Here is a 16,585-nt window from a genome sequence, read left to right as displayed (position 1 = left end):
ATATTAAGATTTCATTATTCATATAAATTACTTCTTGACTCTTGTTTGAGGCCACATAATCCGCACTATTTATTCTTTCTGCGTTTCAATCCACACATCATTAAAAATAAATGTGTGTGTACACAGCTGTTACTAGCCTTTGGGATCTATGTTGAGAGGTGAAGTCCACGGTAAGAGAGTAGGTATATTCAGTTCAATATTTGCCTGATTAAAAATGGCTGTCAAAGTAATATCAGTTAGTTTTCAACTTTTCATTTTAAGTGTAGTTTTACAATATGTGTGTAAGTTAACTATTACATATTATTATAATACTTCAAAGATTTAAAATTCCAGTGACGCAGTTATTAATTTATGGGTTTGTGTTTTTGCAGGTAGTGAAAAGGAGGTTAAGTGTCTAGGAAAGCATGAACAATATAGAATATGTGGGCCACCATGTCCACCAACATGCTACGATTTGGTGGAAAAATCGGTGTGTCGTAAAGAAGATGTTTGCGTCAAGGGGTGCTTTTGCATTAAGGGATTTTACAGAAACGATGAAAAGCAATGTGTTTTGCCCGAGGAGTGTTTCCCGGAAGGTAAATTATAATGAAACATAATCATTTACAACATCATGATTTAAAATTTTGTGTATAAATATTTAAAATACTTTGCTCAGCTATGTTTTTCTTATACTGCTGAACTACTTCACCTCCACTGTTGAACCACTAAATATTGATTACAATGTATATTTGTTAGGGCCGGCCCTAAGCCATGGCGCCTGGCATTTAATATTAGGCCTTAAGGGCGCTGTAATCGGTGTTATATTATGTGCTCATCGGCACGTTGGCAAGTCAGCGTCCGGAGCGGACCGCTCCAATTGCACCTGCACAGGACCGGTCCTGATTATTATTTACTTAAGGACGCTGTAATAGTTGTTATGTTATTATCAGGGTCTTGGCTCCTTGGCGCATTGGCAAGTTAGCGCCCGGAGCGGACTGCTCCAATTGCCCCTGCACAGGACCGGCTCTAATTATTATTTACTTAAGATAACCACTTAAGTAAATCTAAAAAAGTTGGTCATTCTGACGCTTCTTTACCTCACATAATTCTCAATACATGATAATAATTACTATATGTTTTTAATCACATTTTGGCAGAGCGGTGAGAACATTGACTCTATGGTGATAATTCGTAGATTCAAGACCTGCTAAAGATCAATTTAAAAAATTTTTTTTTTAAAGGGCATAGACGGTTTACACGTATTTCCCGTGAGCACTTAGGCCATAGGCCCATTGTGCTATCTCCCATTTTACCTCAATTCTTTAACAACAACCCAATCCCATTAATAAAGTTCACCAGGGTTGTTATTGGGTATGTGGCTATGTCTTCTAGTTCTACTATATGTCTCCCCAGGTATCTGAGCCTAGTTCCCACCAGGGCAGGACATTGGCACCAAAGGTGAATTGGAGTCTTTTCATCCTCTTTACATTTCCTGCATCTATTGGTATTTTCCACTCCCAATATCTGCACGTCTCTCCTGAGATGGCAGTGTCCTGTTAGTAGTTCTACCAGTTCCCTCAGCGAGTTTCTGTTCATATCGAGTAGTTTCTTGGTTCGTCTAGGGTCTGGTCCTTTTATGAGTACTTAGGATTGTCTCATTCTAGGTGTCCTCTCCCATTCTTTGCAGTGTTGGGATTTGACCCACCTATCAATATGTAATTTTGTGTGGCAAGCTGCTACTCCTACGGCCGGCTCGGATCCTACAAATGGTGCTTTCGCCCCTTTCCTTGCAAGTTCGTCAGCCCACTAGTTGCCCTCAATACCTTTATGTCCTGGTACCCAGATTAGGGTAATTTTATTGATGGTAGCGTTCAGTAAGAACAGTCCTGCATTCCATCACCAGTCTGGAGTCACATCAGTTACTTCCCAGTGCCATTAGGGCTTCCTGGCTATCAGAACATATGCTTATGTTCTTATTCCTGTACCCGATGCGTATATTCTCCTGTACGCAGGCCAAGATGGCTTCCATCTCAGCTAAAAACACAATAAAGTGTGTTCCTAGAGGTATACTGAGTTTCCTCTTGGATCCCTGCAGACAGGCTCCGGCCCCTGTTCCCTTCTCCATCTTGGACCCATCTGTGAACCAGATTAGTTAATGTTTGGAGGTAGGACCTGGAACCGTATCCCATTCCTCCCCTGTGGGATAGATCATCCCAAATTGCTGTCTGAAGAAGTGTTGGGCTTGTTTTGCCATCCTGCTTCATTCCAGCTGTCAGGCTAATTGCCCTCAGTCTTGTTCCGATCTCTGTATGACTGTTTTTGGGCAGCTCACCTCTCCATTGATCTTTGCATTGTAGCCTGTAGACTGCCGCCATCGCCGCCCCCTCTATTTCTAAGATTAGTGGGGGTAGGTTCAGGATCACTCCCATGGCTAGTATTGGAGTGGTTCGCATAGCTCCCGTGATTCCTCTGCATGCGAGTCCCTGTATGTGATTGAGTGTGACTATTACTGTTTTCAGTGTTGTTCTCCTCCACCAGACTAGGGCTGCATGCATGATCCTTGGTTTTACAATGGCTGTGTACAGTCATTGCATCATTTTAGGATTGAGTCTCCACGTTCTGCCGCAGATCCGCCTAGTTGCCCATATTAGCGAACATGCCTTTCTGCCCACATATTCCACCTTGTTTTTCCAGCTCAGTTTGGCATCTATGATGACTCCGAGGTACTTAACCGTGTTCGAGGGTGTAACTCCTTTCCGTAGAAGGTTGGATTGTACCATCCCTCTAGTTTTCTTTTGCGTGTGAAGATTACTAGGTCTTCCAAATATCTATAAAAATCTAAAGATCAATTACAGAACATAAGTGTGCGTTTAAAAAGTATGTTGCACCTTATTTTTTATAATCTTCCTCCGTTTTGTTCTTTTTCAATACATCATCTTCTCTTAGTTCTATATTGCGTTATAAACCGACTGCCTCCGGGCAATGGGCCTCTTGTGCAATGTCGCTAAAAATGGGCCAAGGGAAAAATATCAAAGGGAATATAAAGAAAAAAATTTGTGGATAGTATTATTAAATGTTTTATTGGATAAAACAGCCTGCAAAGCACCGGATGTGGAGACCTATGACGAATGTGGAAACTGCCAAACTACTTGTGAAAACTATGGCAAAGAATTGTTCTGCCGAGAACCCTGCAAACCAGGCTGCATTTGCAACGATGGCTTAGTTAGAAATGAAGAAGGAAGTTGCATACCCCCACAGTTCTGTAAAAATATGCTTCAGGGTAAGTCATTGCAAATTATTTAACCCTCTTTAGTTTTAGGGATAGGTGGACGTAAGACATATGGCATTATTTTTATATCTTAGTGTGGACAATGTGGAGGAATCATCCACATGACTTTATTATATAAATATTACATAGTTGGATTCGTGAAGAGAGGGGGGGCAGTTTACTGTATTAATTTTTATGTGAATACTGCACAAGAGTCCCTACTGTTAACCAACCGTCTGAGCTAGTGAGTCTAAGGCATTTCCAATGTTGTGAGGCTGAAGGTAGTGGGGAGGGGAAGGAGATGGGGGAGTGGAAGGTCGAAAAGTACCTGGTTATTTAGATCTACTCACTAAACGTGGCTAAAGCCATTTCAAGCAACGTTTCAATTCACGGAGCGATACTGAGAATATCTTCCACTCTGGGATGTGTTGCAAATATCTACTTGAGCGATTGGTTGTATATACACATACATATATACACATTTACCATATTATTTAAGTAATATCATTTCTCAAAATATTAAGGAAACATGAACTGCTTACTGCGGCTTGAAGCCAACGAATCCACCTAGATTTCGCCGCATATCGCATAATTTAAGGTTCTATAAATTTAGCACCTTATGACAAGCGATCGCCCAAAACATATTTTAAAAAATGGCCATAATTAACCAAAAATCGCTCAAGTGGATATAATATGTATTATTTTGAAATTAATAAATTTTGAAATAACGTACAGAGACATAACATTTATATGACTTCAATGGGATTTTAACCCACGACCTCCCGATTGCTAGTCAGGGGCCTTCTGGAAACCCCTTATTAAAATATTATGTTTATCTGTAACCTGTTGTGAAATGTTTCATATTAAACAGACTTGCGTGATGCCGTAATGTATTTCAGTGTTTCTGAACCCCCTCAACTACCCTCCATAGATTAATAAGTAGAATAATCTAATTTCATTACTCGTATGAAAGTTTTTCCTTTTACTACGTATTAACATTATTATATTACCAGATCCACTGCCATGCGGCACCTCCTTAGAGGACTTCCATTACTGCAGGGCAGCCTGTGAGCAAACTTGCCAGAACTATGGAGAAGATTTGAACTGCTCCCAGGAATGCAAGGCTGGCTGCGTTTGCAAAGAGGGTTTGGTACGGGGTGAAGATGGACTCTGCATAATGCCAAAATACTGCAAGAATCTAGGTTTACCCGAAGGTACGAAGAAACAGATATAATTATAGTGTTAAAATATATCATAGATTATATAAAATTAAATACATATTACATTACATGATCTCATTTTTGTATTCTTCATATTTCAGTATTTATGTGTTTATTTGGTTTTAACATATTTATTGCATTCATCTCTTTCCAGCATGATTACTTATCTTGTTCTTATCTAATTATCACATTTACCTATACTCTTTACGTTACATTTAGTTTGTACTTAAATAATTATTTTTTGAGTTTGGAATCCAAAAAGGGGAAGGAATACATTTAAAAAAAAAATTAATTTATTAGATATTATTTTACCCCTGTAGTTTTGAACTGATGCATTTTTATGAAGAAATCAAAACGTTAATTCAAAACTACATCCATTCATAATATTTTTACACCCTTACTAATGGGCGTGTTTTAGATTTTGTGCAGCTGAGAAACAACAATTACTTTACATTAAGGGTTGGTTATCGGTTGTGTGGGGTTTGAAAAAACAATTATTATTAAGGCCCAAAATCTAACACTATATTGTTTACTATATAAAATAACTATAATGAATTGGTCACCATAAAACTAGTGTTGTGATTCAATGTATCAATGCCTTGTAAATGTAAATTAAATACCACGCTTTTTATAGAAAAATAGCTACTTTTCAAGTGATTACCACACAATGGCCCTGAGCCAGTTGGACCAAGGCATCACTGATTTGGAATATGTCTTGAGGAGGAAGGAAGCGGGGAGAAGGGGATGAGACAGTGGTGTAGTTGCTGGCTATTTAGATCTGGTCACTTAACAATGCTAATGCCATTTCAAACAACTTTTTTAAAACTGTACTTCCAAAATAACTCTGATTTTGATGCAGAATGTCAATGGCATTTCTTTGGAACAATATATTTGTTATTTCACCGGTGGACGTAAACTTACTAATAGTTGCAATTGCTTAGGTCTAATGGTTCGTCTGTTAAATTTAAAGAGCATTTACTTATATTAGCCAAGTAAGTCTAAAGCACTCTTCAGTTACCATGAGCCTAAGGGATGAAAGATGACATACTTTGATTTTCCTTACTTCTTATGCTGTTCCCTCTCTAATGAAAAGACGTTCTCCTCCCTATTCGGGCCCTCTATGTAAAGTGAATGCAAGGAATACTTACAAAAAATTGAACCTGAATCAAATTCATCATACATAAATCTGACAATTATTTGTTTGATTTTCAGATTATTGCTTTGGGCTTCACGAGGAGTTTGCATGTGGTTCTCCATGTGACACCAAGTGCAGCACCCTGGGACAGCCTTGCAAGAAGTTCAGATACCAATGCGTGAAGAAATGCTACTGTCAGGAGGGGTACGCCAGAGACCACAGGAACATCTGCACTCCCATCAAGAAGTGTCCCCAGTCTTCAACTGCCCTGCAAACATTTTTGAATTTTATTCGCAGCGGAAAAAGCAGAGTTTCTCGACTGAGGCGTTTGGCTCGAAGGCCAATTAAAAAATAAGATCTTTTCCAACCACGATATTTTATTTGGGAAAAAAATGTAATAACTTTTGTGATGGTTGAAATTTTTATGTTTTGTTCATTGTAATTAAAATCTTATTCTGATACGGGTAAAACGTAGGAAAGCGTATTTTTCTAACCAATGACATACATTAAAAAGGTCGCTATTGTTAGGCATTTACAACCAAGGAGGTGAAATATATTATATCCTCCAAATATACAACTGTGTATGTAGATACAGGTAAAGCATTTTAAAGAGGAAACGTTTTAATGATTTTGAGCACACCGATAATGTCGAAAGTTAAAAAAAGTTTTTCGTACTACTTTGGAATATTTGCATGCAGTTACCTCCTACCCTGCAAATGCCCAAAGAAACTCAGTGCGCAGCAACGTTCAAATTTAGACTAGCTATTAAATTTCACAATGTTCTTTTTATGTTTTTGTGGTTTTATTCTTTAGGTCCACACGCAGCGACTAGCATGCGCAGTTTGTGCAAAATTATGCGTAAAAATTACGATACCCTGTGCGGCGTCCATACGACAGCCACTTGCATGCGCAAACAGTTTTCAAAAGTCGTAATCATTTGAAGTGTACGCAAGCCATTTACTTATTTGCTTACTTGTGCAAATTTAGTTTGCGAAAACTAATCTTTGTGCAACCCATGCACGGTAATGCCATCAACAGTTTTGCCATCGTAATGTACATGCCCACTTGTGCAAATTAGAGTTTGTGCAAGTAAGATTTAGCTTGTAAACGGATCTTAGCAAAAAGAAAATAATTATTAAATAGAATAATTTTTTGATCTATACAGAACCCCATTACACAAGCAGAGATATCTTTAAAATGATTTACCTGTACCACAATGGCGACCTTTTACTAGGAAAAAAGATGTCAGTTTTCACTTTATACCCGTATTTGAATGGGGCTTAACTGGATTTGCAATGTGAACAGCTTTCCCCGAAAAATTTAAATTTGTTTTTTTTTTGGTCCTAGCTATTATTTATTTTCAAAATGTTTTGTTCAGTTTCCAACAATTTTTTTGTTATCTAGGTAATTATATACACCGAAAAATTCGTATATCTTAAATATTATGTATATATTGTGTTCACAATGCACCATTGCATTGTTGTCATGCAAAATTATTATTTATGTTGTTAATATTCATGTGGCGTGGAAAAGCTTAAGTTTAAATAATAATTTTTAAACAAGATAGTCTTTTTAATATTTTATATGTTCCTTTTGTTCCTCGTGCGGAATATGACACCATTACGCTGTAATCACACAAGCTAGATAGATAATTCAGTTGTTCTTTTGATGCACTGTATAAATGTATTTATTATTGTACACAGGATTTATAATTTATTATATCTTCTCAACTTATCTTTAAATAAATTGTGGTGCGAGCCCACAGACTGCAGCCTTGGTGGCCTGTGCGTAAATACGGCTTTGATTATCAGCATATCAGCAAAATGGTAAGAATGTGAATCAGCTTTCAGAAAATTTATTTTATCTGGGCTTCTTTCGTTAAGGCGGCATATCGAAAATAGCACACTGCAAATCGTTCGAAAATTTATTCGTCAACATAAAAATAAACTAAATATACCTTACCAATTGGGGTAAGTTGTGAGGCTGAAGGTATTAGAGAGGGGAATGCGATGGGGAAGAGGAAGGTGGGGCAGTACCTGGCTATTCAGATCTGGACACCAAACACGGCTAAAGGCATTTCAAGCAACGTTTCTGCATGGTGGTCTTACATCAGAGCGATACTGAGAGTATCTTCCACTCTGTAACGTGTCGCAATTATACTAAGTATAAATGACTAAATTGTGAAATAACACAAATTCATAATATAAAATTTAGTTTCGCATGCCGAGATTAGAATCTGTGACCTCCAGCTAGCTAGTCATTGCACAATAAACATTTTTCGCTGGTAATGATGGTAGTAAAAGTTTTCCAAATATTGTCAGTTTATGCGTAACCCATGAATGCATATTCCATCCTTTTTATATTAAGAATTATCGGTCTGGGTGTTGTAACGTCGATTGAACCTCCATGCCTTTAATTTGTGAGTCTGTTGGGAATGAGGCCTTCGTTAGTGTCGTAGCGGCGCGGATATGGGAAGTAAAGTTTTCTGTTTTGGACCGGGCCGGTGAGTAGTGAGTAGTGAGTAGTGTAGCGCTAACTGCCCCGGGGCATGCGATACGCAAATTAAGATACACCCCGCGATAGCCCGCCCGGGCCTCCCGCGACCGAACCTCGTGAGCTGAGCACGAAGACCCTCCCTGCGACCTGCGACCTGCGACCTGCGACCCGCGATCAAAGACCACTCGCCTCAGCTCACGGCAAACATCTTGAGGCTGCTAAACACTAAACACGACAGATGTTGTGGGGGGGGGGATACGTGCCGTGAATATAACTATTGTTTTGATGTGTGGATAGTTTCCAAGAAAACTGTTGATGGGTATTATAATAACAATAATAGTGTTTGTTTAATTCTGTTGAACAGAGCGGTGAGAGCTATACTCTGTTTGCCATATAAGAGCAAACATAATACAATTGATATATGCATAATATAAAATATTTAACCTTTGTATTACGGTGGCTTGAGGGAAAGCTTATGTAGCTTGAGTCACATTCCAGAGTGGAAGATACTCTCAGTATCGCCCTGGTGTAAAACCACAATTCAAATTTGAAACGTTGCTTAAAATGGCTTTAGCCTTTTTTGGTGACAGACCAGATCTGAACAGCCAGATACTCTCCCACATTTATCTTCCGCAAATCCTTCCCCATCCCCATTACCTTTAGACTAACAACATGGTCTCACAGGCTCCAGACGGTTGGGAGCAGTTGGGGCTCTTGTTGAACCCACGATACCTGAGTAGAAACCTGAAGCGTTTGTCCACTTAACCAATCAATCACCAGTGTCTGACCGGACAGTTGTTGCCAGAATTATACCAAGATTCTACAACATAAATTAATAATACTTAACATTAGCGATACCCACATCTCTACTTTATTTACAAATACAAAGCATATTATTTCAGGGATATACAAGGGTCTAGTGCATGTTATAAAAAACTATAAATATCTCCTTTCTAATTAATCGACTAACTATAATCGAACCAGTACTCTCGATACTCAGAAACAAAACAGTACTTATCTTCGAAGCTCATAAATCGATTACTAAGACATAAGCCTAAAGTTTTAGGGAATTAAGTTACTCCAAGTTCTGGCGTTATTTGTAAAACATAGTCACTCTTCATCCCTATTGCGCACACTTGCAGACTTGCATACCTTTAAAACGATTAATCTTAGAATATTAATTTCATGTCAGTAAATATTTGCACTTGCACCGAGATGGGAATTAAATTCCGGGCTCTAAGTCAAATTACGTGCATTCCATTAAACCAGGTGAAATAATTATACATAGGCACACCTCTAAGGGTATTTTATTTAGTTATTGAGGCATACGACTTCCAAGTTTATTGACGTGAAGGAACGTGCTTAGATTTTCTAAATTTTCACATTATATTCTTTGATATTTTTAATGCCAAAATTTCGGCTGCAAAAAATTTCAACCCAAAACATAATAAGTAAAATATTATGAAAAATTTAAATATTGAAGACAATATTAGTGATTTCTAAACGAAAATCTGAAACAGAAAAATCAGAAAAGGAAACGGTCACATCTGGGACTCGAATATGACCGTTTCCTTTTCTGATTTTTCTGTTTCAGATTTTCGTTTAGAAATCACTAATATTGTCTTCAATATTTAAATATTACAATTTGAGGTTTTACTCAATACAGTTATTCCGAAAAATAAATAAAATATTATGACTTAATAATAATTTTTTCTTAACTATTTTTTTTTTATAATATAATTAATACATGATTATTAATCCTTTTTTTCTTACCTTTGTACACGCAGAAGACTTACTGATATGAAATAATGTTAATTTATTAAAAATCTGGTCAGATTATTCGTTTTCCCGTTAAAAATGGGATTGGAATCCTATAGCGAATCATTTGACAAATTTCATAACAAAGTATCGGTAAATCACGAATATATTATGAGGAAGTCGTAACACGTGTTTTTCAGAATAATAATAGTTTCGCATCTTGTCCATTGTATTTATTCGGACAAGGGCACCTGCATGAACACGTCTTCAGATATATTCTGAATGATTTATTGATTAAAAAGCCGTACTCATTTTTCTATACCTTTTTAGTTATTATATATTAAAAGCTTTTTTACACTTTATTCTTTAAAATTTTATATTTATGTTTATGGCACTTGTTGTGCCGTTTGTATTCAATTAAATAAACGTACTTAGGCAAATTATTGAAGGTCATAAATTTATACATTTTAATGATCAAGAAGTATTGAAGCTGTAAAATTACGACCCCTTTGAAATATGTGGTCACACTATAGCCTTATTTTTAACGACTGAAAATAGCGTTAACTTGGTCATTTGTTCAGAATAATGTCGACGAGGTGTATAAAACCGAATCAGCGTTTATTTTAATTTTAAAGTGTGGCTTATACGATACGAATAAGGTAAACGCGAAATCTTTATGGCTAATTTTCTCATAAAGATTGTATGACTGATAAATCTCACGAAATACGCGCAGGCTTTTAATATCCGAAGTTAAGGAAACATGACATTTCCTAATTTTTAATTACTAAGTATTAGACTCTCAACGTAGCCATAATTATTTTTTGTTAAAATAATTATTGCGTACAGATACCACAGATTATTTGGGGATCCTTGTAATTTGCTTGAAACTTTTAATAATATTATATATACTTGTAATTATTTAAGGTTAAAGTCAGTTCCTTAAATTTTACAGAATATCTATCTACGTTGAGTGAAGTGAGTCAAAAGGTTCTTTTTATGTGTGAAATAAACTCCTTTGCCTGACACAATTTATTTTGACTTTAAGGACGATGCATGTAATTTCATCCTTGTTTCTAGAATTAGTATAATTTACTAAAACTCTTCTAATTAATGTAATTGTTGGAGTGAATGAAAAATCACAAAATAAATTTTTATATATGAAAAAAAACACTTTTATATCACCTCCAATAATTATTGAGAAAAAAGTGAATGCTTTCGTCTCTTGGCCGGATATTGGTTATTAATATTAAGTTAGACAAAGTTCACAACCTTGGTTTACAGCTTTGCTAAAGAACATTGATAAACAAATACCTTTTCAAATATTTCTAAAACCATACCAACATTGAATAATATTTTAAATCCATTACGGAAATGTTAATTAATTCGTTAAATTTGCTGATGTTTCAGAAAACCACGAGGCAGATTATGGGCAGACCACAGTGAACATGCCGTTAAACTAGGACATTATGCGTAGGCGATAAAGTACGGGCTTTTAATAGAAATCATAGATGGAAAAGCGAGGTTTTTAACAGAATCATTCTATAATTTTGGTGTGAACTGATTCTGTTATAATACACGACTTGTAAAATATTTTATGTTGGTAGATATTTTCGAGATTAAATATTATCAAGGTTTTTTAGTCGGTGATTTCACAATCACGCCATTTCCATTCCGGGGGATGCAGAAGGGATGGACCGCCAAATAACTCGGCCTTGTCACACACTCCTTGCTTCACTCACATTTATACCTCACCTCACAAACACCCTTCTGATATTATATTATTATGTTTTTGTTATTATCTAAGAGTTAATGTTTTAATTTCATATTATTCTTCAGTACAAGCGCCATTGTTTTAAACATGCCTTTAAGAAATAGCGTCCTCCAATTCCACGCCTTTCCCTCATTTTCTACCTTCCCAAGAGTTTATAATTTTTCTAATACCAATAAAGTATAAAATAAAACAATCTTTTGTACCAAAAAGAGATACTGTTTTATCATCTTCTTGGAAATACATATGTAAGTTAAGCAGACAACTGGTAAGTCTTGAATTTTTTTTAAAATATGAAACCGCACCAGCGTCCCAACTGCTCTCAACCATCTGAAGCCAGTGAGACTATTGCATCCCCAAATGGGTATGTTATGAGGCTGAAGGTAGTGGGGAGGCGAAGGAGATGGAGAAGAGGAAAGTGTAAGAATACTGAGAGTATTTTCCACTGTGATACGTGCCGAAAATATACTATATATTATTTTAAATGAGTAAATCGTGAAATTACACGAATTAATTTAATAAATTTTACTTGCGCACGCCGGGATTCGAACCCGAAACATCCAGTTTGCTAGTCGGGAGCTGTACCCCTCGACCATAGAGGAGTTGGTTAGAGTGGTAAGATACCTACCTATTTTATCGTAGTGATAATTTACACGACGGGATACACATAACAAATTGTTCGATGAAATAGTTAGGCAAGATCCGCCATCCATCACCGCTATAATCACAGAGAATGGAGTAATAATGCCCGAAAGTGGTCGCGAACACCGCACCGCAACGTCCAGCGACGACAGAACGACGGAGGCTGTGTTACCTTGATTTTTACGCCATTTTTACGATACTGAAATATTGTCAAGATATTCGACCATCGGTTCTTAAGCGACCCCTTTAAGCAAAATAAATAAATTAAGAACCTCCCAAACCCCCCATCGTACATTTTGAGGTTTATCAAAATTTTACACTAACGTGAAAAATAATGTGTTTTCACTTGTCACGAATACCTTTGAGCGACAAGTTCAAATCACAAAGCATGTTTAACGTAATTATTTTCTCATATTACGTTTAGAAGCTTTACGGAAGCTTAGTAACGAATGTTTAGGAAGCGCTGAACCCATTTGCCATTTCTTATCGATGCAAATGTACACTCTTCTTCCATCCACAAGCAAATGCTTTTAATGGGAAAGTAGTTAATAGAAATCGGAAAATAGTTAATAGGAAAAGAAAATAGAAAACAGAAGCTACGAAAAACCTAAATTGTAATATTATGTTCAAATGTTTAATTAATAATAATACAAAGGCTTTTCTTTGTGGCTTTAAATACCATATAAAGAAATCTATTACTTATATGTCTTTCAAAAGTCGATATTCCTATAGTAAACATTTTAAGTGAAAAACGAATTCAATTGTCTTTTTCATTAATTAATTAACATATCATTATTTATTATATTTATTCTTATTTAATATTTACGACAATTAAAGTACAAATTTAAGCTAGGCTTACACACTTTATTACCATCAGTACAAAAAAAAAGTGGGTGTGTCAAGCCTACGCAAGACAGAAGTGAAACTTCTAGTATTCCTCTCTCTCTATTTTCATTTCATCATCTCTATTTTCTCTCTTAGGTTAGTTTGAAAATTAGAGGTTAAATAATTCAACGACGAAGCATGGATTTGCTTTTTCTAATATTTTCTTATAGATGAATGACGTTCGATTAATGTATAGTTCCAAAAATTTTCAATTTATTCACAAGTATACAATATTACATAAATAACAATATTACAATTAAAAATTACAAAGAAATTACAATGACAATGATGTGTTCATCACCTCTATCTCGTCACTACTCATTTTTAACACTGAAATTCTGTACCAAATCGTATGAACCACAATCAATTACGTATTTCACTCGTATTACACTCACGACGCAGTATACTAACCAAGCAGCTGATGCTTGGCGTGGCGCAGTTCGCTGGTGTCTGAGAGAGAGGAAAGAAGAGAAGAGAGAGAACGTTCGTGAGCGGCTCCCCCACCTCAACAAGCGCATATGGTGAGAGAGGGACAGTGAACGGTGAGCGGTGGTGGGGGTACCCGCATTTTCGTGTCGATCCTGACTCGGTTTTACTCCGTCCCCGAAAATCCATTACGCGCCTAAAGAAGTTTCACTTCAAAAAGAAATATAATAAATGTTTACCTGTCCTGTTTGAAAACTTCATAACATTCTTCTTCATATTAGATTATTTTGTCCCCTGAAGTGCCGCTGAAAGTCACCGCATATGCATGAAACACCGTTCAGTCTCTACAACTCAATAATCCTGGGCCTCGAAGCCGGGAATAGTGATCATTAACGGCAATTAGAGCTCTCGTGTTAAGGTAACATTTTCATTTGGATTATTTACATAGCGTTCATTATTTCCGTAGCAGCCGTAATAATAATTGTCACCCGGGACCGGGCTGTTTTATCACAACTGATTCTGTCCCCTTAACGGGGTGCGAACAACAGTGTAAATCGTATCCAAATGAGTACTTTTATATTGTAATGGATTCATACATGTTTAAATAGTTTAGATAAGTAGGATTGATTAATGGGCAGGAAGAGAGAAGCCAATCGACACGCTTTTTATCAGTTTAGATTCTTGATAGTGTAGGTAGGCATTGTTTCTACTTATCCGGTGTTCGGTTACAATTTGTCATTTAGTAAACTATTTCAAGTGGAAAATAAATGTTTGGTTTGCTTAGCTTGGGATAAGTATTTGTGTGTATTGGTAAGTGTGCGTATAAACAGGACAAAATTTCAAATTTTTTGAAAAGCTAATAAAAAGTCCACCCTTAGTAATTTGCAAACCAGTTTTTCAAAGTCGAATATGAACACGTGGATAATATGCTACAAACATGATAAAATTGTTACGAGCTGAGCCACAAATTACGGGAAAGTAACAAAGCAACCCCAAGCGGCGTTTCGCGCTGTTTGCGGATGCTTCGCTCATTTCCCATAATTCGCGGTTCGGCTCGTGGAAATTTTGTCATATTTATACGTAGCATAATATTATCCAATTGTACATAATAAACTTGAAAAAACTGGACTACAAATTACTAAGGGTGGGCTTTTTATTAGCTTGTCAACAATATTCTTCCCACGCGTAATAGCGTGGACATTTTTATGAATGGAATTAATTTTTATAAATTAATTGTTTATATGGTGTTTGGGCTTTTAATTTTAATAGTGAGTAGGTATGCATATCTTTCGATATTTATGTACAAGTAAAGTAAAATTAAATGTATATTTAAAGTAATAATATATTATAAGAAGTATTTTCTATAAAAATTTTAAAGACTCTTAAAAAGGAATAATATTTTTTTTCTTTGGTTTCGATATTTTGCTTAAAATCACAAGACGTTACTTGAATTGCCAAGATAAAACTGAGAAGTTTTGTTTTACACATTTCAAATAGTACAGAACAAAAATATTCTTCGTGTAAAATATATTTTAGCTAGGAACACTATTGCTAGCTATGATGTGAAAAGATTATTTTTTTAATTTTCTTAAAGTAAAACAACCTTAAAGCCAAAAAAAAAACTACCAAGAAAACTACTTGAAGAAACAGTAACCAGGCTCTAGTGAGCCACGTACATCCACAATATGATTTTTTTGTATCGATCACGGTTACGGTTACAGCTGGCAGATGAATACGCGGCTTTAGAGACAAAAAATCAGTTCAAATTTAGAAATTGTCACACGCAAGGAAATTAGACGGTAATTTTGTAATTACCTCATTAGCCACTCTGAAAAATATTGTTTCATATTATTCATGTTTGTAATATTATTTTCTTTAATAATTTTGTTAATGAGTTTCAAATAACAGGATCAAAGAAAGGCGACTTGATAACAAGACAAATATTCATTAATAACGTGTAGGTGTATGTAACTCTCCTTGTAACTCCAAACCGTATCTGTAAAAACAATGAATAGGCATTATTTGATACAAGGGGTTGGAACTTTTTTGTCGGTATTATAATATTGAGGGGAGTTTTAATTTAAGGAAAACGTATGGATATAATTATATATGGAAAAATAAGAGAAGTATAATCACACACAACCGGCCTCTCGGAGCGATGGGTGATGAATGGAAAATAATCACGCGAACGATTCATTAAGCCCGTTCGTCACACAATACGTGTACCTGCTGCCTCCAAACCTTCCCGCCTTCCTACCTTCCCTACCTCTCCATGATTTGGACTGAGAACGTTTTGGAAACTAACTACATCCGAAGCCGGGTTCACATATTATGTATCTTTTTGCTGGATCGGATCACCGTAGCAGTATCATTAAAGTGTATCGTGATTGGGAAAGCGTGTGATACGCATTCACATGATACGCTTCTCTGATATGATACCTGATATCTTCAAAGGAGATACCTACGAGTTTATTTGATACGCGATCATGGACATGTGGGTAAAGTAGTCATATAGAGACCGTAAGTGGCAGTATCATTATATTATCATCTGTCATTTTCGTTTTCGTACGAGACATGTGAGAAGGACGATTTTTATGAGAGCATTTTAAGACAATCGTCGATGACATCGTGTATGACCTATTTGCGGGACTACTACACGACGCGATGGTAATATCGTCCACAACTTGATACGAAGCTCGACACGATACGGTGATACGATACGATTTTTGAGACGCTAATCTAATAAGGAAAAATGATACATATTATGTGGACGGGATGGTTAGAAAAGTGAAAGTAAAGTGACCGGTCGGTGGCCGAGTTGACATCGCTTTTGGATCCCACCCAGGCGTAGTGTGTTCAATTCCTCGGCTGGCTAAGGCCTCCATCACAACGCAAGCAACATTTTCAGCTTACTGTGGTGGTAGTAGGAGATTTTATAATATTGTCAGGTTATTCGTAACCCGGGAATGTTTGTCTTTCTTTAAAAAAAAAAAAAAAAGTGAGTCGAA

At 36.3% G+C, this 16,585-nt stretch overlaps 1 protein-coding gene across 1 annotated transcript; it reads left to right on the top strand.

Moving 5' to 3' along the window:
- The first annotated feature begins 151 nt into the window (after positions 1–151).
- On the top strand, positions 152–7,164 carry LOC149426404 (mucin-6-like). Its single transcript, XM_089651196.1, has 5 exons — positions 152–281; positions 372–575; positions 3,074–3,259; positions 4,261–4,461; positions 5,680–7,164. The coding sequence occupies exons 1-5, from the start codon at positions 215–217 to the stop codon at positions 5,955–5,957; spliced, it is 936 nt and encodes a 311-aa protein (XP_089507322.1). The 5' UTR covers positions 152–214; the 3' UTR covers positions 5,958–7,164.
- The last annotated feature ends 9,421 nt before the right edge of the window (positions 7,165–16,585 follow it).

This window comes from Hesperophylax consimilis, chromosome 1, assembly GCF_061612785.1.
Source record: "Hesperophylax consimilis isolate HC1 chromosome 1, BYU_Hcon_1.0, whole genome shotgun sequence".
Taxonomy (NCBI): Eukaryota; Metazoa; Arthropoda; class Insecta; order Trichoptera; family Limnephilidae; genus Hesperophylax; species Hesperophylax consimilis.
The sequence above is the reverse complement of the archived record's forward strand: the minus strand, read 5'-3'. Positions and strand labels throughout refer to the sequence as shown.